Consider the following 26,349-nt stretch of genomic DNA (forward strand, 5'->3'; position numbering starts at 1 on the left):
GGGAACCGGTGAGTAACGACCTCAGACCTGGGCCGTGGGTCACCGACCACGGGAGTCATTTGTTCGCTGGACAAACACGCAGGAGCCGCCAGCCGCACACGAGCTACTCCAGTGCACGAGCTACTCGGGCAGGGCAGGGGAGCGCGGGGAGCGTTCGTCCTGGCCCGGTGGTCTCGGGTGACCCCGACCTTAAGGTGACCTGGTGCCCCTGCTGGTTGGGACAGCGGGAGGGGGCGGCCCAGGGGCGGCGGCAGGGCAGCGTCTATACTGGACGCAGCCAAGCGCGAGTCCGCTTTGAGGTGTGCGGTGTGGAGCCTCGAGAACATGATCCACGCGTCTCGGTCTGTCGTTGCGCACGGAGGTCAGCTGGGAGCGCCCAGACGGCGCGGGAGGGCCGGGGCCGACCCGCGGGGGACGCGGGGGACGCCCAGTTCGGCTCCGTCCTCCGCCGCGCGTGTCCGGCCGCTCGAGGGCTGCGGGGCTCGGCCCAGCGGCGGCTCCTCCGTCCTCGGGGCCCGCGGGGCGAGGCCGCGGCTCTGGTCGTTTCGGAAACGGGTCTCGTTCCGCTTCCGGCCGGCGGGTCCCCCGGGGTCGCCCGCACGAGCCACTCCCGGGGACTCCGGCGAACGCGGCTGATGTCGCCTCGGAGCGGGTGAGGTCGCGGGGTCGGGGCGCGGCGCAGCGCGGGAAACACGGCGAGGGCTGGGGTCGGACGGGGCGGACGGGGCGGACGGGGGCGGACGTGGGCGGACGGGGCGGCTCCGGGGCCGCGGGCAGCGCGGTCGGTGCTGCCCTCGCGGGCACGGGGTCGCCGACGCAGCGGGCGGAGGCTGCGGCCTGGGTCGCTCCGAGCTCGGGGCGCTGCGGGCCTCGGCGCCCCCGTCTGAGCTCTTCCCGCCGGGCCGCGTGGAGCCGCGGGCGCGGCCGCTTCTCCTGTTGTCGGCGCCGGCGGGGATGCGGCCCGGGGTCCGCGCCGCCCCTCCGCGCCCTCCGAGGGACCCTGGCCGCCCGAGCTTCGACAACAGACTTGGGTCCGAAACCCACTTCCCGGCCGGAGAGCTCGGGCCAGTTCCTCCGACTTCAGAAGCCCCCGAGGCCGCCTCTAGTGTCCGTAGACGCGCCCGCGTAGGCGCAGGAGAGCCTGCGGCGCCCGGACCGGGAGACGCGCCACCAAGAGCCTGGAGTCCAGACCCGCCTGGCCCCAACGCCTGGGGCGGCCGTGAGCCCCCACGGACCTCGCTGGGCTCTCGCTCCCTGTCGGGAAGATGGGAGACGGGGCAGCACAGTCCCCAAGACCCATGAGGCCCGGGGGACACCCTCACTGCGGGCCTGGCTCACTGCTGGCCTGAAGCCCGGCCTTCTCGCTCCTGCCCCGCAGCCTCCTGCTCCGTCCGTCCAGGAAGACCCTCCTGTCTCGGCAGCGGCGGGCTTCCTGCGTCTGTCTCTGTGCGCTGGAGCACAAGCGGCCTTATTTTACTTAGGAACCTTCCCACGTTTTGGTTCTTGTTGCCCCATCGGGAACACGAGTCTCCCAGAGTAAGGGCTGCACTGTGCGCTCTGGCTTCTTTTGGTCTAGGCGGCGAACAGCTGACGGGACAGGTGACAGCTCGTCCCAGCAACAGCCCCAGGTAAACAGAGCGCAGAGCCGCGAGCTTTTGACTTTAGAACAAGGAGCGACCGGTCCCACTTCGGGAAGAGCCATGTCCTCTGCACCAATAAGTACTGGTTCACCCACAGCCCTCTGCCCAGAAAGGCCGCTTTGCAGGCCGACCTGTGTGCACGAACAGCTGCTTCGCTCTGAATTCCCATGGGGCTGAGCGAGTCCTTCTCCAGATGAAGCTGTGCTGTTGTGGCCCCGCAAGATTGTCCGTTCCTTTGTCCTGGAGGCCGATGGGCAGAGCCAGTCCGCGCGGCACTGTATGGTCCCTGTAGGGGACAGGCAGATGTGACTCAGAGCAAGTTTGGCGTCTTTCCTGGGGTAGGGCCAACGAGCTCACCTCCGAGTCTGCCAACACAGGAGGCCCTGGAGACTCCAACCAGCGGAAATCCACTGGTCCCAGACCGGGAAGATGCCGACCACGGCGTGGGCTGTGATCGCCTGCCGGGCGGCCACGGAAACAGGAAACCCTCTGACTCTTGAGAAACCAGTTTTACTGCTCGGGTGAGATTCCACAAGTAAACTCTTAGTGGGAGTAACAGGCAGCAGCAGGGGTCCTGTGGTCCACATGCGTGCAGTCGCAGTCTGTGTCGGGGCTTGTCTCGGGTCATGTCTGCTTCTGTCTCTTCATTGACTACCCGATGTTTGGGAGGGACATTAAGCAGAAATCACGACTCCACCTGCCCGGGGCTGGTACACTATCATCGGGTTTAGGAACAGCATCTGAGTTCATACAGGGCCGCTCCTATGTAACTGACCTGAACCGATGCACCCCAGTCACCTCAGGGTTGCGAGCAAGGCCCTACGCCAAGCTCACCAAACGCGCATCCGGTGCCGACCGCTCACGTGCTGGTTTCCGTGTGGTTCAGGGGTCAGAACAACAGCAAAATTGGCATTCACGGGCCCTAGGATGGTGACATCCACTTTCTGAATGTGTCAGTGACAACGGGGACAGATTGGGATGTTTTCCAACTCACCATTAGTGAGGAGCACTTTAAAGGGTAAGATTAACGGTCACCTAATGCTGCTGGAAAAAGAAAGTGGGAGATGCATCAACCCCCATCGGGAGAGGTCTTGCTCATAAAAACTGACAGAAATGCAGATTAGTTTTAAAATCCATGTCTCGGATGTCCGCTCTATGTAAGACCCCTCACGAGGCATTAGGAACCTGCCAGAGAACAAGAGAGACGGGAGAGAGACGGGAGACGGATGGTATCGAGGGAGCAGGGAAAGGACCCTGGGCCGATGTCAGAAGGCGGAGGAAGTTTTCTGAGGAAGCCGCGTGTCTGCTTGGCCCTGAAGGACGCCAAGGACTTTGGTGAGTGGAGGACGTTTCAGTGACCGTCTTCCATTGGCCACCTGACAGACCAGACATCTGTTCCCTTGTCCCTGGGGGTGGTGAGCAGCCATGGAAAGAGCAGATACTTCTGCATATTAAAGTAGAAGCCACCAGGCGGCTGGTTAGATGAAAGGGTCTGGTTCCGTGATCTCTTCCGTGAAGCCACCGTATGCTCACCTTTTGGCCGGAACGAGGTCCTGGGGCTGAACTGTTGGGCCGTGGTGACTGTTTTTGTTTGATATGATTAAAATTACTTTTCTTTTTTGACTATGAACACAGTCAGTGGCAATTGTCTTTAAAGTTGAGAAAGGCAGAAGAGGAGTGGGAAACACAGAGATGCCACAGTGCAGACGACATAATAATCTGCATTTTTCGGTATTTCGGGTCTGTGATTTTCACTGACGCAGACGCACACTCGCACCGATAGCGGCTCCTGCGGCCGCGCCAGGGAGGAAGGAGGGTCGCACGGCGGGAGGTTTCCGGCGCTCACAAGGCACCGCAGGCTCTGACACTTGCGGTTGAAGCACGTGAGGAGTTCTGCCTGGTTTTCAGTTTTAAGGAGACCGGGGACAGATTGGACAAACCTCCCACTCTTTGGCAGAATCTCCACTCTGTGCCGAAGTCGTAAGTTCCCTGAAATCTGAGCTCTGTGTGACTGTATGATCAGTCATTAAAAATGGCTCTGGAAGTCGGCGTGTTTCTTATCCTTGCTTTGCAAAAAGGACTGAACTGATCAAAAGAAACCCAGCAGTTGAGGAGGCAAAGGCTCACACACCCACTTGGGCTGAGCGCTGTGTGACGGCTTCCCTCACTCCCTGGCGGCGGACCCCACGGCCGCCGGGTGCAGCCGTCACTGCTCAGCACGGGGTTTTAACGTGACGGAACTCGGCCCGGGTGGGTTCGCTGACGTTGACCTGAGGCTTCGTAGGGAGCGTGGATGCTGTTGGCTTTGTGTGACTTCGGTTGCGTTGGCCCGGCTGTTTGGGTGTGCGCCGCACCACGCAACCTTGCTGACGGGGGAGAAGGGTTGGGAGGGTGAGGCGAGCCGGGCAGGCCGGGGCCAGACGGAGACGAGCTGGAGAGAGGAAGCGCCGCGTAGCGAGGGTTCACGCGCGAGCAGGAAAAACCACGGAAGAAGGCACTGTCTGGGTTTACCGTTTTGGGTTTTGCGTTCACGAATGCTTCTGTAAGGACACAGTCTTCTGAAGGAACTGAAAGAGTGTTGAGTTTCGTGTCTGGGTCAAGACAGTTGATCAAAAAGACGGAACGTGGGGACGAAGCCCCAGCGTGGAGGGGGGCCCCGGGCCGTGGCACTGTGGATGGGGGCGGCGAGGAGGGAGCGCGGGGTGAACTCCCGCTCCGGGATGTGTAGGAGGCCCCAGCCGAAATGGAGTTCCAGACACACCACAAATGGCCATTCATTTGCCCAAACAGTGGAACCCGCGATGGCGCTCCGGGCGCTCCTGGTCCCTCCTTAGGTCGTCATGACGGCGTGTTGGCCGGACTCTGCTGGCGTCAGGGTTTCCTCGGGAAGCTTTGCCGAGCCCGTCCGTGTTTTTGTGTCTCTACCGCGTCGCTCCCATTGCCTGAAATGCCTCAGCGCCTTCTCGCCCCCGACCCTGTCCTCTGTCCCGATGTGCTGCCTGTCCCTGACTCCTCCACCCGGACCGGACGGCGGCGCGCTTGTCGGGCTCCCGCACCCTCTGGCCGCCCGGCGCGCCGGGAGGTCCTGGAACAGTGACTGGCGAGTGATAAACACTGACCACGTTGACGGGAAGAAGTCCACGAGAGCAAAAAGGACGCTCCGTCTCTCCGGAAAACTATTTGCACTGTTGACCGTACTAACATCCACTCACCGAGGAACGTTACCTCTGACCGTGCAGCGATAGCGCCGCTCCTCCTGCTGGATCTGCCGGGCGCTCACGCGCGAGCCCAGCAGGCTGCGGGCCCCGTGACTCTCCGCTGGCAAGAAAGTCGATCGGGAAAGGCGGGTGACCTGGGCCAAGGTCGTGAAGCTGGTAAGTCACGGAGCGGGAACTTGGGCCTGGACGGCCGGACAGAGCCCCACGTGCCCGTCCACTTACCTGCGCAGTCCCCTTCCCTCGGGGCCAGGCGGAGACCTCGCTTCCTCAGCGAACTTTCCTACATCGTCCGTCTTCCAGGACCGTAGTCCCCGGGAGGGGACATCTCGTGTCTCTTCTTCCCACTTTGTGTGGCCTCCGTCTTGGGAAGCTGTCGGGACAGGGGTTCCCGTCCGCACTGAGGAGAGGAGGAAACGGCGGCCTGGGGCGGCGTCTGATTGGACGAGGCCACCCCTGTCAGGGTCAGAGGTCAGACTCCACTTTTCAACTCTCATCTGGGGCTTCCAGTCTGGAAGAAAATGCCTTAGGCAAGGGTCCTTCCAAACAGTTTGGGGCCCACAGCAGAGTGTTCAGAATTCTAGAATTGCAAGAAACCACCAGGGTTACCTGAATAAATGTCCTCACTGATGGGGGTGGGGCATGTCCCGGGCTCCGGGGCAGCGAGAGCGCGGGGTTAGCCCCCGGCCGCCGCGTGGCTCTTTCCGGGCGACGTGCCATACAGAGCGTACGTCGCTCAGATTTGAGCCACGGCGAGGACGTCTTGACGGTCATTCCTTGGCCTCCGTGCAAAGGGTAGCTTTTTCGTAGTAAAAACCTATTCACGGTCCTTGGCGCAGGCACTTGCCGGATGGCTTGATCGGCTGTGTTATGGGCTTTGCTCTCCTGCGGGCCCCGGGACGGCCCCTCCCAGCCGCAGCCCTCCAGCCCGCACCGCCTCCCCCTGTGCCCCTCTCACCAGCCCTTTGCTCCCCTCAGGGCTGCCTCCCAGCGGTGCTCCACAGGCCCAGCTAAGGCCGTTTCCTGGCTGCCATCCTGCACCGGCACGTGAACGCTGGAATATTCATGGCTGCCTTTGTGAGCAGTAACACGGGAAAGGTTGCTGAGAATTAGAACTGCCAGGGAGGCGGCCGGCGCTGAAATGGAGCCGGTAGAGCAAAGCCCTAATGTGAGAAATGGCCTTACAGGGCCAAGAGGAGGAAAGACCTCGGAGCCCCGCCTTCCCCGTCACTGCCCCAGGATGTCGCCAGGGAGACGCCTGCACTGCCCAGAGTCCGCCATCTCTGCCACCTGCAGGACAAGGGAGGTGACCCGGGGTTTTGTCCAGCCCCTGCTCTCCTGGGTCCACTGGGTGGGGAGGGGAGGGCGGCCGGATTGGAAAACAGAAGGTGAACTGTGAGGATCAAGGGAACGGGCCCGTGTCAAAAAGCGCCGTGGACGCTACATCTAGAGCTAATAACGTACCCTGCGCTGGCCTGCGGGACATAATAACAATCTTTAAAAAATGCACGTGGCGTGCGGGTAGGAGGAGGCTGACGGCAAATCAGGTTCGGTTCCACGCCCCGAACTGCGGTTCTGCCTCTCGTCGGTCCTCCGTGGGCGCTCTCTGCTTCGGTCGTTGGACTTGCTGACCATCCTCTGTCCTCACCGCTGCACTGAGGCCCGGGGCTTGGCCCAGAGCACAATGCTAAGCCCCACTTTCCAGATGAATAATGGGAAGGGGGGGGCCGAGAGCACAAACTGACCCTCCACGTTGGCAGCATAGTGAAGGTTAACGTTTCTCTTCCTTTTATGATGAAGACGGCACAGAGGGCTGGGGACAGAGACCTCAGCGGAGGAGGAAGGGCAGTGTCACCGCCGCAAAAAACACCCTGAACTGTGCAGAGAAGGGGAGTGGAGTCTCGGGCGGCCTTTCCCAGCCAGAAAATGGGCACCGATGCAGGTGAGTTTGCCTGTGACTCTCAGGGCTCCAGGAACCATGACTCTCTCCAGGTGCCCGGGAGCACCTCCAGGTGCCCGGGACCCAGCCCTTTTCTGTTCCCAGAGACACCCAGCTGCCCTTTCCTTGCCCCCAAGTTCCTAACCCGAGTCCCAGTCTATCTCCTCCCATGTTCCCGTCTGACTTGAGCCGCATCTGCATAGGTTTCTGCATCTTTGGCATTCCTGGTGCCTAGAACCTTCCTTCAGTTAGGCAACTCTTCCCGCGCTAAGGCGTCCAGCTTTGCCCAGACCCTTGTCTCCCTGCATTCGACCTCCCGGTCTGCACCCTCCCGGAGCTCAGAACCCTGCACTGGGGACTTCTAGACGAGGCTGATGTGGTGGGGGGCAGTGGGCACGGGTCCCCTCAAGGCTTGGTGAGGACCCCCGGGTTCCATTCAAACACACGGGCCTGCAAAGAACGCCCACTGCCGCCTTCTCCAATTTCTGCCATTCACTCCACTACCCTGAACCTCCTACAGATACTGCTCGGCCCCAGGCCTGCCTGCAGCTCATTTGGCGGCAAAAGCAGTAGCGAGGCTCCGGCCGGGGCTCCCGGAACCCGGCCATTTTCTGGCTGTGAGACGCGCATGTCTACGCGACGTGCAAGGAAGCCATGGTCAGTCACACACCTCGGTCACTACAGAACATGTTGAAAGTGAGAACGCGCTTTGATTGTGGATTTTATTGTAAGCGTGATACTTGTTAGGAAGGCCCGGGAAGCTGGCGCGGTGGCCGCCAGCCAGGTTGGGGGAAGAACAGAGCAGAAGACGCACCAGGGTCCGGCAGTGGGGAAGGCGGGCGGGGCGGGCGGGGCGGGCGGACGCGGCTCTCCCGGCTCCCTGGTGTCCCCGCACTCGGCGAGCGGCGGACCTACACGCTGGCAAACTCGCAGTCGTAGTCCGTCATGCGGCACATTATGAACTTCCACTGGCGGTCCCTGTGGGGACAGAGAAAGCCAAGGCCAGTGAGAAAGGTCCCTGCTGCCCGTTAAGTGCTGAATGACCTTCGGAGGGTTTGGGAACTTAAGGGGCGCCTGATATCACTTGGTTCTCTAGGAAGCCTCTCGAAAACCATCAGGCACTCCTCGGTGAGGGGCGTAACCTCAACACCTTCCGGCCCAGGGCACCCGGTGACCGTCCCTTGGGGTCAGCTGCGCCGCTCTGTCCACGGGTACCTCGAGGACACACAGGTTAACAGCTTGAAATACAAGCATTTATTCAGCCTTGTCTCCTGTAAGAGACTGATCGCTGCCGAGCAAGTTTTAGATGTGGTCCTAAGAGGACCGAGGGACCCAGTCACACTCACTCTTTGGTGGCTCTCAAGCAGGGGCGCTTTGGCTCCCCAGGACAGTTTTCGTTGTCACAACTATGGGGGGAGGGGAGGTTGCTACTGCCAGCCAGCAACTGGGGCCAAGCCTGCCACTAAACATCTGGAATGACAGGGTCGTCTCTGCAGCAGAGAACTTCTCTGTCAGTAGCGCTCAGGTTGAGCGACGGGGTGCCAGGAGGAACCCACTGGATGCGCAAAACTCCCTCCCAGTAGGTCCTGCGCTGGTGCCATTTCTCCAAGCCGGTGGCCTTAGCATCTTTCAGCAGAGCTGAAGGGACATGTGCTGTGGATCGTTAAGCCACCGGCTGTTACTGACAGCAGTACAACCGCACAGGCCTGCTCATTTTCAACAAATACGTGACACGGCATCTCAGTTTTCCAAGGTTCTGGGTTACTCCCCATAACTGAAAAATTTCAAGCGAATGGGAATTGGATATTTTGACAGGCATATGCGTATGTATATAATAAAGAAAATACCACCCCAAATTATGACTGCATATAGTCATAATTTTATTTTACATATAGTCATAATTTTATTTTATACATTATATATAGAGAAAGAGAGTCATAATTTTGGATGGTATTTCCTTTATTATGTTCCTTCTCACCTTCTTAACCAGCCAATGCAGGACTAACTCTTACTGACTTGGAGACATCGTTAGGAATGCTGGATGCCCCCGGCACTGTCCCTAATCTGCCCTTGGGGGTGACACACCTGCTCACTGTCACCAGGCTCCCCCGGTTTCGAGTTCTTAAGTCTTTCCTTTTCTTAAATACATTCTGCGAGGGCTCGGTCACTTCGCTGTTCTCACGGCTGACAAGTTCCATTTTATGTCTGCTCTTCCCTGTTCAGTTTCTAGGGTTCTGCTTCTAGAAAACAGCTAAGTAAGCTACTTAGAAACGGATGTACAATAAAAGGGACTAATGTGTGAGAAATGAGGGGCCCCTTGGGGGTAAACATACAGGTCTTTGTGGAGCCTGCACCATGTCGGGTGCCTTTTCAGAGCTATTTAATGTTGTTTTTTCTATTGTTTTGGTTGTTTAAATTCTGGGCCATGCTAACTTTGGTTAGTGCAATGTCATTTCATTGACAAACATAAATATCCCTGAGAGGTGAGTCACGCTCACATTCATCAAAGTCCATTATTTAATGAGCGAAGGTAAGTTTTGCCGTTTGCAAAAGGTTTGTGGTGGCTTTTCAGGGATTCCCGTGCCGCGCTCACGGGCTCTTCTGACGGGAAGCCCCTGACTCTGCGGGCGCCGTCTACACTAGCTGGGAGAAGACGTCGAGTGGTCTTACTGTTTTCTGTTGGAGTGGCTGGGGTAGGACTGGGCGCTTACTAGGAACGGGATGGAGGAATTCTGCCCGCCTTCAGGTTATGTAAATCTTTTCCTTTCCAAGTATGGGGGTCCCTCCCCCCCCTTCCCGCAACCCCAGGTGGGGGTCGGCGGCCACGGGGTCCAGTTAGACAGTGGATCCTCCTTCGACCAGCTTTGCCCTCTCCTCCTGACACTGGGTCAGAAATGTGCTCTTTGAGATTGAGCGACGGGCAGAGCTTAGACCACTAGAGACCTCGCTGAGGCGTGCCCTCCTCCCCACGGCTGAGCTTCTCCGGGAAGTGGGTCTGGGAGAACAGCGCCCCGCCCAGGGCCTTCCAACCCCCAGGCGACTCTCCGCTTATTCTAGACCACGTAGAAATGAAGTAGGGAAAATTCCGGAGACCCCTGCCGACGCGGTCTTTGCCCTGGGAAGGCTCACCTTTCCACTGCCGAGAACGTGGTGGTTGCGCCTCGCATGTAATAGTCGTAATTGTAGGAAATCATGTCCATTTCCTCCCCGTAGTGGCCGGGGTATTCCGTGGTCAGCCTACGCGGGAAGAATGAAAAGGGTTAGAGGAAAAGGAGAAAACAATTATTACCAAGAAGAGACGGCACTGGCGCTTCACGGGAAGCCCAAGCCGGAGCTCGACGGTCTCCGCCAAACCGCTGGCTTCCTCCGGCTTCTCCTTTCTTCTCGTCGCTAAACTACACGCTGAAAACGACGGAGGTGAGTGCCCAGGCCTTGAGGAAATATTACTATCGATATTAGTCCACGCCGTTCAAGTCTGCTGGAATCAGGCTTCCGAACTGTGGGCTGTGATTGTTAGTGGATCATGAAATCAGTCTCATTGGTTACTACCAAATGAGCTTTGAAAAAGAAAAAGTAGAGACATATCAGGTAAGTTCTCATGTACGTGTGTAAAACCTTCGTTTCAAATGTACTGTGTATGTGCATTTATAATGCATGCTGTGGTCATTTATTATGTATTTTTTTACTTTGAGTCATGATTAAAGTGTATGAAAATATTAAAGTAATATTTAATCCCCACAGAATCTGCCTTTTCCTTGTTCACCATTGTTTTGTGGCAACAAAATAGTTCCTGAAATAGTTCCTGCTACGTAGTATTTGCTGAACGAATAAATACCCTTGGGAGAGTCCCTTAATCTTCGTTTCCTGGTCAGTAGAAGAACAGAAGAGCCTTACAGGTTGGTCAGTGGGACTAGTGCAGATGTGCGTGACGCGCACACGGCGGAAGTTGAATCCTACCAGCGGTTTGTGTCTTCTTCCCGCTTCTCCTGTCCCTTCTTTCCTCTCCCAGATTAAGCCAATCCCAGGCCTGTAAGTAGGTCTGCTGTGGTCTTTCTGGAATAAATCTAGAATCTCCTGATTCTCATAAGGGGATCTTTGGGACCAAAACAGTCCTTTCCCAGTGACACGGGTCTGCCACAGTCTTCACCTGTATCTCCAAGCCAGTTACCACGTGTCAGTTGCTCATTTCGGTTCACGAGGTCATTGCATGTCATTGCATGTTGTTGTCGCACATGTTGACGATAGAGAGATGCCCCACTCTACTCCATATTGCGAGGATTATCCTGAAATCCTAAAAAGACTGATTTATAACATGGGAGGTCACTTAGGATCTCAGCGTTTGGATGCAGCAAGCTCGACGGTCCGCTCACGGTAGCCTGGAGTTAGCCGGCGCCCTGGAAGCCCCTTCTCCAGGCCTATGGCTGCTCCTCCACATGACACAGCTGTGCTTGTTCTGGGACTTTTCTCAAGACGTAGTGATGCTTTGGAGGATGCCAAGCCCAGCCCAGAGTGGGTTCCATGTGTTTTCACTTACTGTGTTCATGAAGGGAAATAAGGCTCTGCTAATACCGAAATCCACTTTGTGCTTCTAAAGAGACCCAGAACAAGGACTTCCTCTTTCTAATAAAAGTGTGAAATGACTCATAAATGGACTGAATAGGGCCTCACTTGGATCCTGTTGACTCGTGATCCCTGAGGATTCTCACACGTGTGAGACTAAAGTTTATCCAAAAAAGAGGCATTGGTTGTAAACGTGAATCATGCAGATTAGGATTAAAAGAAATGGAGTGGGAGGTGTTTTCCTTACTTCAGAGAATACAAAATATTTTCCAGAACTTTGAAGCACTCCTGGGATTCAGTATGTAAAAGCTAGCTGCCATTTTTCTCTGTTCGAAGGCAGAAGTTTCATACGGCAGTCCTGCACTATGCTAGGTCCAACTGTCAAAATTATTTGGAAATAATCAGTCTAGATAATTATTCTTTAAGTGTTTGCTGATTTGATGTCCGATTACTTGGTGAGTTCAACAAACTTGGAATAAAGTGGAAGAGAGAGGCTTGCATGTAAAAAAATGAAGTTTTAAGCTTTAAAAGGGAACAATTTATTCAATAATTTACCTTTGGTAGTGATCAGATACAGCCCCCACCCCCCATTAACAGTTTGTCTGGAGGCCTCTCTGGGGGTCCTGCCATCCAGCAGATTTCTAGAGTGCCCTGGAGAAGGTCTGGTACGTGGTGATCGGTACGTTTCCATGTAGGTCCCAGCCCAGGTTTTGTTTTACTTGATTTGTGGTGGTGGTGGTGGTGGTGGTTTTGTTACAAAACTGTGAGGTAAGTTTATACCATCTTACAGAACCCTGGGTGAAGGGGGCCAGGGAAGGAATCTGGACATTGATGGAAATTATGCCTGCTTTATGAAACCCAAAAACAGAGAGGGAAATGGCCCAAATCGTTAGTAGAAAGCAAACCTCCCCAGGACCATCCACAGAGGGAACCACTGTTTCCATATGATCCAGGACCCTGAGTTTTAGGATCAGATAGATGCGTCTCCGTTCAGTTAGTTCTCGATGATATCAGGCACACGCCAAATGTCTTAGTAAATGAAAGCCCCAGTATTGGCTCCTCCGAGAAGAAACGGAATTTGAACTGTCAGAGCTAGACACTGAGATAGAGACAAAGGGCCTTGTCAGGAGGTTTAACGAGGCTACGAGGAAGCAGAAGATCAGGGTTTCCTAAGTGCTGGCATCAGGCTTCCTGAAGGGGGGGCTGGGGGGCAGAGCTGCGCGTGGTTCCAGCTTCCGTGTGAGTACCAGGTCACTCCAGGTAACGCTTTTGCAGAGCACACTTCCTGCTGAACACGGTCACACCTTCCTAGACCAACGACAACAATCGGACAAGCCCTCAGCTTGGTCAGATGAAGGGAAGGACCCTTTACTCAGCGCACTGGAACGGGTACATACGGAAGCTCTTCTGTGGGGTCCTCACGTACCCCTTTACGAAGAACTCGTGTGTGTGTGTGGTCCCCCCATCACTTCTAGATGAGTGACTACTGGGTACACCTTCTCACCCCATAACACTTTTTCTGTCACCTGCAGAAAGGTGAGACCTGACAAGCTCCGTGGGACGTGATAACACAGAACCACTCGTGCAGCTTCTCAGATGGGCTTGAATGAGACAGAAGGAAGTTAAATAAATCTTAGGAGCTGAAGATAACCCGGTCAAACAGAGGCGATTTATAAGAGAAGATGTTCTCATCTAAGGTTCTCTGAGCACTAAAGTTACCAACAGATCTGACTAGAATCAAGACAGGGCTGCTGAGCAGGCTGCCGGCAGAATCGCAGCGCCCCAGGGAGAGCGCCCGGCTCCTGTGCTGGGAGAGTAGGACAGAGGCGGCCTGGAGAGACGCTCTCACACCCATTTCTAAAGATTTTACTTATTTATTTGACAGAGATCACAAGTAGGCAGAGAGAGAGAGAGAGGAGGAGGAAGCAGGCTCCCCACTGAGCAGAGAGCCCGATGCGGGGCTCGATCCCAGGACCCTGAGACCATGACCTGAGCCGAAGGCAGAGGCTTTAACCCGCTGAGCCACCCAGGTGTCCCTCTCGCACCCATTTTGACAACGGGAGTGGAGATACAACTTAGTTGGCCAAAGAGGCAAGTTTACATGTTGTCAGAGGTTTGGTTGAGGACCGGTTTTAATAGTCGAAAGAAAGGGTTTTAAATCTGTTCCTCAGAAGACAGTGACTCAGTGTAAAAGTGTATCAAAGTCCACTGCTACTATTGATTACGGAGTGGTTAGACCTAAAGTCAAACTTCACAGCATGGGTCTGATCTGCGGGCAGAGTGAGCTGGATCACAGTGAGCGAGAATCACATTCTCAACCTTACCCCGCGCCGTGGGGCACCAGAGAGACACACCCCGCAGCCTCTGTGCTGTAGGAACTCCGAGAACACCCATCATTTCCACATGAACAAACCAGAAGGGGGGGGGGGAGGAAGCTTCAGCTTTTCTCTAAATGAGTATTAACCAAGGCTGTTTTCTGACCCATTCTTTGAGCAACGCACATTCAAACAACAATTTCAAGAAGCTTCTGGTCAGCCCAATCTCTAATTCTGTTTTGCTCGTATTTTCTCCATGTCCCAGACACCGCCTTATTTTAAGTATATTACACTAATGTCCTGTTCTTGTTGGCACCAAATAAGTAGCACTTGATTTAAAAAAAAAAAAAAAACAGAATGGGACTCTGCCCCGGACCAAAAAACAAAACACAACAACAAGAAAACCACCAAAATCCAAACCAAAACAAAACCCCCAATGAAAGCATCTTTTTTCACGACGATGACCAATCTGTTGGGCTCCTTAAGGGGTCAGAGGCCGCTGGCAGCACATAACCTTAGTGGTCTCGTTCACGGCGGCCTGGACCAGAGATTCAGCACTTGTAGAGTGGAGGTGTTGAGGCTGCCCCACAGTCTGCTTCCAGCTACAAGGAGTATGTCCCTCGCGGACAGGCAAGTCAGTGAGACGTTTGTAAGGAAACAGAATCTGTCCGCGACCTATCCTCTCGCGCACCGCTCTTCCGGGGACGCTCGCAGGAATTAGCCTGTTTCCGGTTGGACTAATCTGCTCATCCTGGCACCCCCAATAGCAATTGCATCAGAACCTATTTGAACTGTTTTTTCAAAAAGGAGAAAATTAAGACCCCAATGCAGTTATGCGTGAAGGAAAGCACCTGCAAAGGAGCAGCCACCTGGCTGGCCCCCAGGCTGCTGGGGAACTGGGCCCGCGGGGCTGAATGACCAGGTCCCCAAGCCCTCCTCTGTGGAGAGACCCTAGACCCTGGGTGGGGAGGAGAAAGGACCTCCCAAGCTCCTGTCTGTCTCCTTGCAGTACTTTGCCGATTTGTATTTCAAACGGCCCGAGTACGTGTCACCATACAGGGAAGCAGTCCTCGAGAGATCTCTGACTGAAATTCCAAGGAGGAGAACTTGTAAATATTTTCCAAATGGCTCTCTTGGAACCGAGTTTCTGGCTCTCTACCCGTGCCCGGGGCTGCTCAGCCAACATGTTCCCATTCCTACTGGCTTTCGTCAGCCACATTACATCATGGTCACCTCTGTCCTAAGCTCCTGGGGCAGCTCCACCTCCAGCATCTCTCCACCCCTTCTCCGTTTTCTTCCAGAGGCCTACGGCCTGCTCCTCTCCCGCGGGCCGCACTTTCCGCCCTGGACGGAGAGCTCGGTCTGTGCAGCGGGTCTGTGGGGGAGGCAGGCAGACACGGTTGGCAGAGTCGGGACAAGCTCCCCGGTCTGCGCGAGAAGCGAGGCGACGCGCGAGCACACGCGAGGGGCTCCGTCAGCACGAGGACCGCTACTGCGCGGCATCACTGACCGTCTTTACACGCGTTCGCGCGGCGGCCGGTGAGCGCGCTCGGAGGCGCGGCTGTCCCGGGGCCCGGTGGCGGCCGCAGGCCCGCTGAGCGCCGTGCGGTGTCCGCGTCTCTACCGCAGCCGCCTCCTCGCTCAGAGGGACCCGCGGAGAAGCCGGAGCCCCTCCGCTCCCCGGCCGCCGGGCCCAGGCCGAGCAGCCCCGGGCGGGGGTGGGCCCGGCAGAGACACGCCGGGGAGCCGTGAGGTCGCTCCTGTCCCTCTGCGCGGGGTGTGCAGACGCCGCCGCCTGTACGACAGACCGGAGCCGGGCACGGAGCGAGCCGGTGCGGGAGGCCGAGCTACCCTGCGGGAGGCCAGCGAGCCGGGCCTCGACCCCCGACCTGCAGCCGCGGCTCCGGGAGCAGAAAGTCCGCACGTCCCGGACGGCAGGACGCGGGGAGAGTCCGCGGCCGCGGGGAAGGGCCGGCTCCGGCGAGGCGGGAGCCCCGAGCGCGAAACCGGGACCCGCAGAGTCGGCGCCGCGGGGTGGGGGCCTCGCGGGGACCGTGGGGTCGCGGGTCGCTCGGGGTCGCCGGAGGACGGCGGGTCGGAGTCCGGCAGAGCTCCCGGGGCCGGGCGGAGACGGGCCGAGGAGGGGCTCTCAGCGCGGGGTTGCCGTAAGCCGCGGCCTGAGGCGCCGTCGGGCCACGGGTCGTCAGCGGGGACCCCACAGCGGCGGGGCCGGGGGACCCTCCGTCCTCTTGCAGGGGAGCGGCGAGGCCGCGCGGCAGGATCCGCGGGGTCCGGAGGCGCCGCACGGGCCGCGCCAGAGACAGAACCGCTCGGTCACCGGCCGGGGCGCTCGGAGCGCCGCCTAGACGGGGGGACTGGAGGGACCGACGGCGTCTCCCCCAGGACGCACTGCGGAGCGGCCCGAGCTCTCGCCTCCTCCGGCGGAGACGGGGGCCGCCATCTTCTTTCCCGTCGTCCACCGCGGTACGGAAAGCGCTCAGGGAACCAAAGCTCCGAGCGCGAACCCGAGCACGTGGCTCAGCCCGGCCCCTGGCAAGGGCGGGGCGGTTCCGCCTGCGGCAAAGACGCCTGAGAGTCGGCGCAAGAGGCCCCGCCCCCAGATCAGCGGGAACGTCCAGCCGAGACCAAGGTCACTGACGGAGACTGAGGAACTCCAGAGCAAGGCGATTGTAGCACATTGAATTCATGGCTTTTCTCCTGTGATTCTTTAGTCTTTCAAAGTTAAATTTTTAAAATATTTTTATTTTACTTTTTAAACTTTTCAACTCTTTCCTATTTTAACATTTTTAATTATTTTATCTTAATACCTTTTTAAGAAAATCTTTTAAAATTTTCATTATTATAGTCATATTCTATCCCTTCATCATATTTAATCTTATTTTCTTGTATACCTATAGATTTTTTCTTTAAAAATTTGGAATACAATTTCTTCTAATAGGTCAAAAGATAGCCTAAATCTAGCACATGGCTTTGTTCCAATCTGCAGCATGATCACATTCTCTCTCTCTCTCTCTTTTTTTTTTTTTTTTACCAACCAACTTTCTTATCAATTTATTTTTTAGAATCTTTTAAAATTTTCATCTTTACAGTCATAATCCATCCCTTCATATTGTTTACCCTTATTTTTGTATATACATAAATTTTTCTTTTTTAAAAATTTGGGAGGTAGTTTCTTCTAAAACCAAAATGAAACCCAAAGCAAGTATGTGGATGTGTTCTATTCGCCAGTCTAATACACACACACACACATATATATACATATATACACACACATAATTCCCCCCCCCCATCTCTCCCCTGGTTTCAGGTCTCTTCTGATTTGGTTAGTGTATAGATTTCTAGGGTCATTGCTACATTTCAGTATTTTGTTCTCTCATTCCTCTGTTCTTACCTGGATAAAATGTCAAGGCAGAAAAACTCACCACAAAAAAAAAAAAAAAAAAAAAAAGAACAAGAGGTAGTATCAATGCCTAACAACCTAATCAATACAAACATTAGTAATATGTCAGAGCTAGAGTTCAGAATGATGACAATAAGGCACTAGCTGGGCTCGAAAAAAGCGTGGAAGATATTAGAGAATCTATTTCTGGAGAAATAAAACCCCTTTCTGGAGAAATAAAAGAACTAAAATGTAACCAAGTTGAAAGCAAAATAGTTATTAGTGAGGTACAATCAAAGAAGGAGGTTCTTACTGTTAGGATAAATGAAGCAAAAGAGAGAATTAGTGATATCGAAGATCAAATGACAGAGAATAAAGAAGCTGAGCAAAAGAGAAACAACTACTAGATCGTGAGAGGAGAATTCGAGAGATAAGTGATACCCTAAGACAGAAAAATATTGGAATAATTGTGATTGCAGAAGAAAATGAAAGAGAGAGTGGGGCAGAAGGTATATTGGGGAAGATCATAGCAGAGAATTTCCCTAACTTGGCAAAGGGAACAAGCATCAAAATAGGAGGCACAGAGAACTCCCCTTAAAATCAATAAAAGTCGGTCACCACCCCGTCATCTAATAGTAAAACTTACAAGTCTCAGAGACAAAGAGAAAATCCTGAAAGCAGCCCGGGACAAGACGTTTGAAACATAGAAGGGTAGAAATATTATACTGGCAACAGACCAAGCCACAGAGACCTGGCAGGCCAGAAAGGACTGGCATGATATATTCAGAGCACTAAATGAGAAAAATATGCAGCCAAGAGTACTATACCCATCTAGGCTGTCACTGAAAATAGAAAGAGAGATAAAAAGTTTCCAGGACAAAAAAAAAAAAAAAGAATTTGCGAACACCAAACCAGCCTTACACGAAATATTGAAAGGGGTCCTCTAAGCAAAGAGAGAGCCTAAACATAACAGACCAGAAAGGAACAGAGACAACATACAGTAACAGTCACCTTACAGGCAATACAACGGCACTAAATTCAAATCTTTCAATAGTTACCCTGAATGTAAATGGGCTAAATGCCCCAATCAAAAGACACAGGGTATCAGAATGGATAAAAAAAAAAATAAAACCATCGATATGCTGTTTTCAAGAAACTCATCTTAGACCCAAAGACACCTCCAGATTTAAAGTGAGGGGGTGGAAAACAATGTATCATGCTAATGGACATCAAAAGAAAGGTGGGGTGGCAATCCTTATATCAGACAAATTCAGTGTTAAGCCAAAGACTATGAGAGATGAGGAAGGACACTATATTATACTCAAAGGGCCTGTCCAACAACAAGATCTAACAATTTTAAATATCTATACCCCTAACATGGGATCAGCCAACTATATAAACCAATTCATAACAAAATCAAAGAAACATATTGATAATAATACAATATTATTAGGGGACTTTAACATCCTCCTCACTGAAATGGACAGATCATCCAAGCAAAAGATCAACAAGGAAATAAAAGCCTTAAATGACACACTGGACCAGATGAACATCACAGATATATTCAGAACATTCCATCCCAAAGCAACAGAATACACATTCTTCTCTAGTGCACATGGAACATTCTCCATAATAGATCACATCCTGGGTCACAAATCAGGTCTCAACTGGTACCAAAAGATTGGGATCATTCCATGTATATTTTCAGATCACAATGCTTTGAAACTAGAACTCAATCACAAGAGGAAATTTGGAAAAAATTCAGATACATGGAGGCTAGAGAGCATCCTACTGAAGAATGAATGGGTCAACCAGGAAATTAAAGGAGAATTGAAAAAAATCATGGAAACAAATGAAAATGAAAACACAACTGCTCAAAATCTTTTGGATACAGCAAAGGCAGTCCTGAGAGGAAAATATATAGCAATACAAGCCTTTCTCAAGAAACAAGAGAGGTCTCAATACACAATCTAACCCTATACCTAAAGGAGCTGGAGAAAGAAAGGCAAAGAAAGCCTAAACCCAGCAGGAGAAGAGAAATAATAAGGACCAGAGCAAAAATCAATGAAATAGAAGCCAAAAGAACAGTAGAACAAATCAACAAAACTGCAAGCTGGTTCTTTGAAAGAATTAATAAGATTGATAAACTCCTGGCCACTCTTATCAAAAAGAAAAGAGAAAGGACCCAAATTAACAAAATCAAGAATGAAAGAGGAGAGATCACAACCAACACTAAAGAAATACAATTATAAGAACATATTATAAGCAACTATATGGCAGCAAATTTGATAATCTAGAAGAAATGGAGGTATTCCTAGAGACATATAAACTACCAAAACTGAGCCAGGAAGAACTAGAAAATCTGAATGTGCCCATAACTAGTAAGGAGATTGAAGCAGTCATTAAAAATCTCCCAACACAGATTGCATGGAGCACTGGGTGTGGTGAAAAAATAATGAATACTGTTTTTCTGAAAATAAATAAATTGAAAAAATTAAAAAAAGTCTTTCCCTGGGGAAATCTGTAGTTGTAAAAGCAGACTCTTAATATTAAAATGTGTTCCTATTTAAAAAAAAAAAATCTCCCAACAAACAAGAGCCGAGGGCCAGACTGCTTCCCAGGGGAATTCTATGAAACATTTAAAGAACATTTAATAAATATTCTCCTGAAACTATTCCAAAAAAATAGAGATGGAAGGAAAACTTCTAAACACATTCTATGAGGCCAGCATTACCTTGATCCCCAAACCAGACAAAGACCCCATCAAAAAGGAGAATTACAGACCAATATCCGTGATGAACACAGATGCGAAAATTCTCACCAAAATACTAGTTAAGAGAATCCAATAGCACATTAAAAGGATGATTCACCATGACCAAGTGGGATTTATTCCTGGGTTGCAAGGTTGGTTCAACATCTGCAAATCTATCAATGTGATACAATACATTAATTTTAAAAAAAGGACAAGAACCATATGATACTCTTAATAGATGCTAAAAAAGCATTTGACAAATACAGCATCCGTTCTTGATCAAAACTCTTTACAGTGTAGGCATGGAGAGTACATAACTCAATATCATCAAAGCCATCTATGAAAAGACCACAGTGAATATCATTCTCAATAGAAAAAAACTGAGAGCTTTTCCCATAAGGTCAGAAATATGGCAGGGATTTCCACTATTACCACTGCTATTCTACATAGTGCTAGAAGTCCTAGCCCCAGCAATCAGACAACAAAAAGAAATAAAAGGCATCTGAATTGGCTAAGAAGTGAAACTATCACTCTTTGAAGATGATAGGATATTTTATGTGAAAAACCCAAAACATTCCACTCCCAAACTGCTAGAACTCATACAGGAATTTAGTAAAGTGTCAGGATATAAAATCAATGCAGAGAAATCAGCTGCATTTCTATACACCAAGAGCAAGACAGAAGAAAGAGAAATTAAGGAGTCAATCCCATTTACAATTACACCCAAACCCACAAGACTCCTAGGAATAAACCCAATGAAAGAAGCAAAGAATCTGTACTCAGAAAACTATAAAGTACTCATGGAAGAAATTGAGGAATACACAATGAAATGGAAAAACATTCCATGCTCATGAATTGGAAGAGCAAATATTGTGAAAATGTTGATGCTACCTAAAGCAATCTACACGTTTAATGCAACCCCTATCAAAAATCCCATCCATATTTTTCAAAGAAATGGAACAAATAATCCTAAAATTTATATGGAACCAGAAAGACCTCGAATAGCCAGAGGGATGTTGAAAACGAAAACCAAAGTTGGTGGCATCACAATTCCAGACTTCAAGCTCTATTACAAAGCTGTCTCATTAAGACAGTATGGCACTGGCACAAAATGAGACACACAGATCAATGGAACAGAATAGAGAGCCCAGGAATAGACCCTCAACTTTATGATCAATTAATCTTTGACAAAGCAGGAACGAATGTCCAATGGAATAAAGACAGTCTCTTCAACAAATGGTGCTGGAACAATTGGACAGTCATATACAGACCATTTCCTTACATCACACATGAAAATAGTCTAAAAATGGATGAAGGACCTCAATGTGAGAAAGGAATCCATCAAAATCCTTGAGGAGAACACAGGCAGCAACCTCTTCGACCTCAGCTGCAGCAACATCTTCCTAGAAACATCACCAAAGGCAAGGGAAGCAAGGGCAAAAATGAACTATTGGGACTTCATCAAGATCAAAAGTTTTTGCACAGCAAAGGAAACAGTTAACAAAACCAAAAGACAACTGACAGAATGGGAGATGTTCACAAATGACTTATCAGATAAAGGGCTAGTATCCAAAATCTATAAAGAACTTATCAAACTCAACACCTATAGAACACATAATCCAATCAAGAAATGGGCAGAGGACATGAACAGACATTTCTGCAAAGAAGACATCCAGATGGCCAACAGACACATGAAAAAGTGCTCCATATCACTCGGCATCAGGGAAATACAAATCAAAACCACAATGAGGTATCACCTCACACCAGTCAGAATGGCTAAAATCAACAAGTCAGGAAATGACAGATGCTGGCGAGGATGCGGAGAAAGGGGAACCCTCCTACACTGTTGGAGGGAATGCAAGCTGGTGCAGCCACTCTGGAAAACAGCATGGAGGTTCCTGAAAAAGTTTAAAACAGAGCTACCCTATGACCCAGCAATCACACTACTGGGTATTTTCCCTGAAGATAAACATTTTAGTGGTCCGAAGGGGCACATGCACCCTAATGTTTATAGCAGCAACGTCCACAATAGCCATTTGCAACGACGTGGATGGAACTAGAGGGGATTATGCTGAGCGAAATAAGTCAATCAGAGAAAGACAATCATCATGTGATCTCCCTGCTATGAGGAATTGGAGAGAGAAGGCAGAGTGTTGCGGGAGGTAAGGAGGAAAGAAATGAAACAAGATGGAACCAGCGAGGAAGACAAACCATAAGAGCCTCTTAATCTCACAGAACAAACTGAGGGTTGCTGGGGCTTGGGGGGCAGGGATGGACCGCGGGGTGATGGACCCTGGGGACGGTGAGTGCTATGGTGAGTGCTGTGAAGTGTGTTGCCTGTCGATTCACAGATCCGCACCCCTGGGGCGAAGAATACATTATATGTTAATTGAAGAAAAAGAAAAAGTAATCCAGAGAATATATACAAGTAAAAAACAAAGTCTGAACCTTGAGATGAGGAGTTACAGATTAGCTTTGGTTGAGGCTTTGGGGTAGAGAGAGGAGACTGTTCTCGTTAGCTGATTCTGTCGTTGCTAACTAGAGCTACCCAGGAATTAAGAACCGTGTTCTCTGGTGTAAGACCTGGGCTTCAGGAAGGCAGGGACGATGGGCCCTGGAGAAAGTGACCCGTAAGGTCACAGGATGCCAAGTTTGGAAGAAAACTGAAATGTTATCTCTGTGGATTCGGAGAGTAATGATTTTTCTTCCTATCAAAACATAACTTGGAGTGAATCTGATGAAAGGCCACGGGTCTGGAGAAGAACCGTGCATGGAAAAGGAAATCGGGGCTCGATTCGCAACCATCGGTTCCCAGGACCAGGGCCTGCAGCCGGCCTCCCACACTGACGGGGACAGTCTGCGCAGGGCCGGCCACGGCCACAGCTGCTTGCGGACCGGGGACTCGGGACCAGCAGGCTCTGGGGGGGGGCCTTCTTCCGTGACACGGGTCTGTGGTTTGCAGGTGATGGCACCGAGCCCTGGAATCCTCATACACAAGTAAGCGTGTGTCTCCCGCATGTCTCCCGCCCGGTGCGGCCTGTTCGGCGACAGCACGTCTGAGTGTGTCCAAGATCCGGCCTCTGCCAGGGTCCCACCAAGACAGACCATCCAGGAGCAGCTTCACCGCCCGAAGTGAGGGCAGCACCTTGGTCCCCATCAAGCGAAAGCCTCATTCTCACCCGGGCGCCGCCTGGGCGATCTGTCCTCTCCCCCTGCGTGGTGGTGCTGTGTGTCCCCCGAGTGTTGCAGACGCGGGGGTGACAGATGCTCGCTCAGCAAGCTCACAGCACGGTCGGGCTCAGAGCCGCGGGTGGCTCACGGCGGGGGAGAGAACGTGTCCCCCTGCTGCGCCGCCGGGTCCCCGGGAGCTAATTCAGGCAGGTGAAGTGATGGGACGGAAGGCGTCGCGCAGGTGGCAGCTTCCGCAGGGGGAAGGCGCAGGGAGCACCGTGAGGGCCCGTTGGAGGGACCGAGTGGAGCGGCGCTGGCAGGAGACCCTTGTCACTGCCGAAGCGTCCCCTTCACGGGTGGGTCCACACTGCGACGGCTCCTGCAGGCCTGCGGCGTCGCTCTCGGGGAGCAGCGCGGTCAGGCTCGGGAAGGCCGAGACGCTGCAGAAAGACCTCCGTTTCGCCCGCATGTAGAGGGACATGCGACGTCATGACGGGCCGTTTGACGACGGCGCTGAAGCGTCCAGACAGCCGAGGGAGAGCGAGTCACACACTGCGCACCGGGGTGCAGCGGGCTTCTCCGCGGCTGCTCCCAGTCCCCTTCCAGAAAGCTCCGTTTCCTTGGACAACCGCGGTGGCCCTCGGCTCTAGTGCCCTGTGGCCAGAGCCAGAGGCCGCCCAGCCACGTCCTCCTCAGGAGGCCTGACTCCGAGTCGGCTGCGCGTCTTCCTGAGTCATTCTCTCCTCGCCCCCCCACTGGCTTCTGCTGACGTCAGTGACACACCTCGGTGGCCGAGCAGTGGGCGAGGGGGGGTCCCGGCAGACCAAGGCTTGGGGACGTTCTGCCACAGGGACCTGAGTGTCTTGGGTGACCGAGCAGACGTGGCTCATCTTTCACCTCCGGACTCGGTTCCCACACGCGTTTCCAGGCTCACGCAGCTCTTCGTGTCTTCGCCACGGGCGGGCGCACGCGGGGGACCTTGACGGTCATTTCTTACGGCCGTGCGAGGAGGGACGGCCGGCGGTGGCGGGGAGCAGGAGGGGGCTGGGACCTCTCCGCAGGGGACCACGGACCCGGTGACCACGGACGGCGGGGGCAGCCTCAGAGAGCGACCGGCATCTTGGGACGTAAAGACCTGCGTGTCTTTTGGGTCTCGGCTCTCCGCGACACAGGTGAAGGTCAGGCGGTGTTTGGGACAGGGATGCAGACCCCAGACGCCCCAGAATACGGGGCTCTGGGAAGATGAGGTGTTTCCCTTCCGTGCCCCCTTACCTCCACTCGCTCCCACCTCGGCTGTTGGACAATTTTTCCAACACGAATGAGACTGTTTCTTACCTGCCTTATCGCCAAAAGCCGTGGCCCTAAGTCCATTCCCCCCTGCTGCCCTGCTCGGCCGGAAGCCAGGTGGCCAGGGACTGGGTGACCACTAGAGGGGCCGATGCTCCTGTCCGTCTTGGAGAGAAGTTGTCCCCACAGGGATGTGCAGCTCCCCCAGCTCCCCCTTCCTCTGCCGGGGGAGCAAGGGGTGCGCCCCCCCCCCCCGGAGACTACCCCGTGGACCGTCTCTTGCTTCTCTGCTCAACCAGCTCCAGTCACTGCTCTGCGACCCACCCCAACGGCGATGACCTTGGGCAGAGTCAGCCTTTGAGAGGCCTGTCTTTTAGCGAGGAGGCTGGGTCTACCCTGGAGCTGGGAAGGTCGCAGGGGACGGGTCAGCTCTGTGTGGTCACAGCCAGTGCCAGGTCCGAATGTATATCATCTCGCTTTATCCTCATGGAATTAGGAAGAGGCCAAAGTTATCGCTCGTTCAACAAACGCTCCCGAGCGCCGACGAAGTGCTTGGCACAAGTTAAGGGCTGGACCAAATCCACACAAAGGTCTTTGCTTGCACAGAGCTTACACTCTAGGACAGGGGTGGGAGAGTGCGATTAAAAAAAAATACAAAAAACTTTTAGAGCAATTAAGTGAATCATATTTCCTGTTTGTGCCGGCCCTTCGGAATCCCGTCTGCAAATACTCATTCCGTAATTACCCAGCAGACACTACGTTCCGAGCATGACACACGGCACTGGGGATGCACAGTCGACGTGTGCCCAGATGCCCCCAGTCTACAGCCAGTCCGAGTCCAGCACCGACAGACATCCACAAGGGGCAGAGGCAGGGCCCCACGCCTGGTCCTCCCCCTGCCCTTATACGGCGCCCCACGCCCCCGCAGCAGCTCAGGGCTGATCTCCGCATCCCTGGTCTCCAGAACTTGCTCCTCTGGACCACCCGGGGTACGGGGTACGGAGGCCCAGATGTTTTCCTCCGGAGCCTAAGGGGACGTCTTGCTAATGGGGTGACGGACTATTAGTCTGTTGCTTACTCTCACCCTTCAGAGAATTCATTTTCATTTTAACTGGCTCTCCCTGCCTCTCCGCGAGGGAGGCAGGTTCCCCCTGGGAGTGGAGGGTGGGGGAGGGGCTTCCTGTTGGCAGATCGGGGACAGGAAGATCCAGGAATCCGGGAAATCCGTGCTTCTCGGGGCAGCTGGCAGGCTCCTACCCCTCCCCACTCAGTGGGGTCCAGGCACCTTACGGACCTTCTCCCCATCTTTGAAAGCAGTTCTGGGTGTCTGGACTGCCTCTTACAAAAGCACCTTTGGCGTCAAGGAAGTTTTAGGGCTCAAACAACCTCAAAGGTCTTTTGGTGGCCTTCAGGGGTTTTGAGGGCTCCTGGAGATTCTGTGTACGCTTTTGGTCTGAACACGGTGACGCGCTTTTTCTTTCCCTGGAGGCCAAGACCTACAGCTTTCATCGGATTCTCAAAAGTCTCAGAGACCCAGCAAAGGTGGCCGTCTTGGGACTTGAGGCCCAAAGAGAAGGGAGGTGACGTTCTAGCACAGTTACAGCCAGAGAGGAGGCGGGGAGGGGGAGGGGTCAATACCGAGACGGGAGCTCCAGCTCCTCGGTGCCCCTCCGTCGGAGTTTCTGCCACCCCACCCCAGCACGTGCGAGCTTCAGGGCTTTGCTTTGGGACCTGTCGAGGTCCTGACACCCTCGCCACGCCTGCTCCCGTGGGACGAAGACTGCTTCATGGCAAGGCCTGGCTCTGTCCTACAGCTACTGGTGTCGGGGGCTTCGAGCTCTGCGCTTACTGTTTCTCGTTACTTTGAACAGAAAACTCTTAGCTTCTGGAGTTGCCCACGCTGAGTGTCAGGGCGCCTGCTCGGGCAGCTTGCGGTCACGCTGTCTGGTGGCAGGAGAAAGTGTGGCCCACGAGGCTGTCCTCTCCAGCACCACACTGCAGAGAGCCCAGTCCCTGGAGGAGCCAGACTTCAAACATGGACACTTTGGGACCCCTCGGTCCAAGGCAGAA

At 53.3% G+C, this 26,349-nt stretch overlaps 1 protein-coding gene across 1 annotated transcript in view; it reads right to left on the reverse strand.

Annotated features, from left to right (window-relative positions):
• Positions 1-7,498: 7,498 nt before the first annotated feature.
• Positions 7,499-26,349, reverse strand: part of DPT (dermatopontin) — a 30,499-nt gene continuing 11,648 nt past the window's right edge. Inside the window, exons 3-4 of the mRNA XM_059146036.1 lie at positions 9,924-10,031; positions 7,499-7,772 (exon numbers count right to left, since the gene is read on the reverse strand). Coding sequence (XP_059002019.1) covers positions 7,706-7,772; positions 9,924-10,031 — 175 coding nt within the window. The 3' untranslated portion in view covers positions 7,499-7,705. The remainder of the gene's footprint in view (positions 7,773-9,923; positions 10,032-26,349) is intronic.

The sequence above is a fragment of the Mustela lutreola genome, chromosome 14, assembly GCF_030435805.1.
Source record: "Mustela lutreola isolate mMusLut2 chromosome 14, mMusLut2.pri, whole genome shotgun sequence".
Lineage (NCBI taxonomy): Eukaryota > Metazoa > Chordata > Mammalia > Carnivora > Mustelidae > Mustela > Mustela lutreola.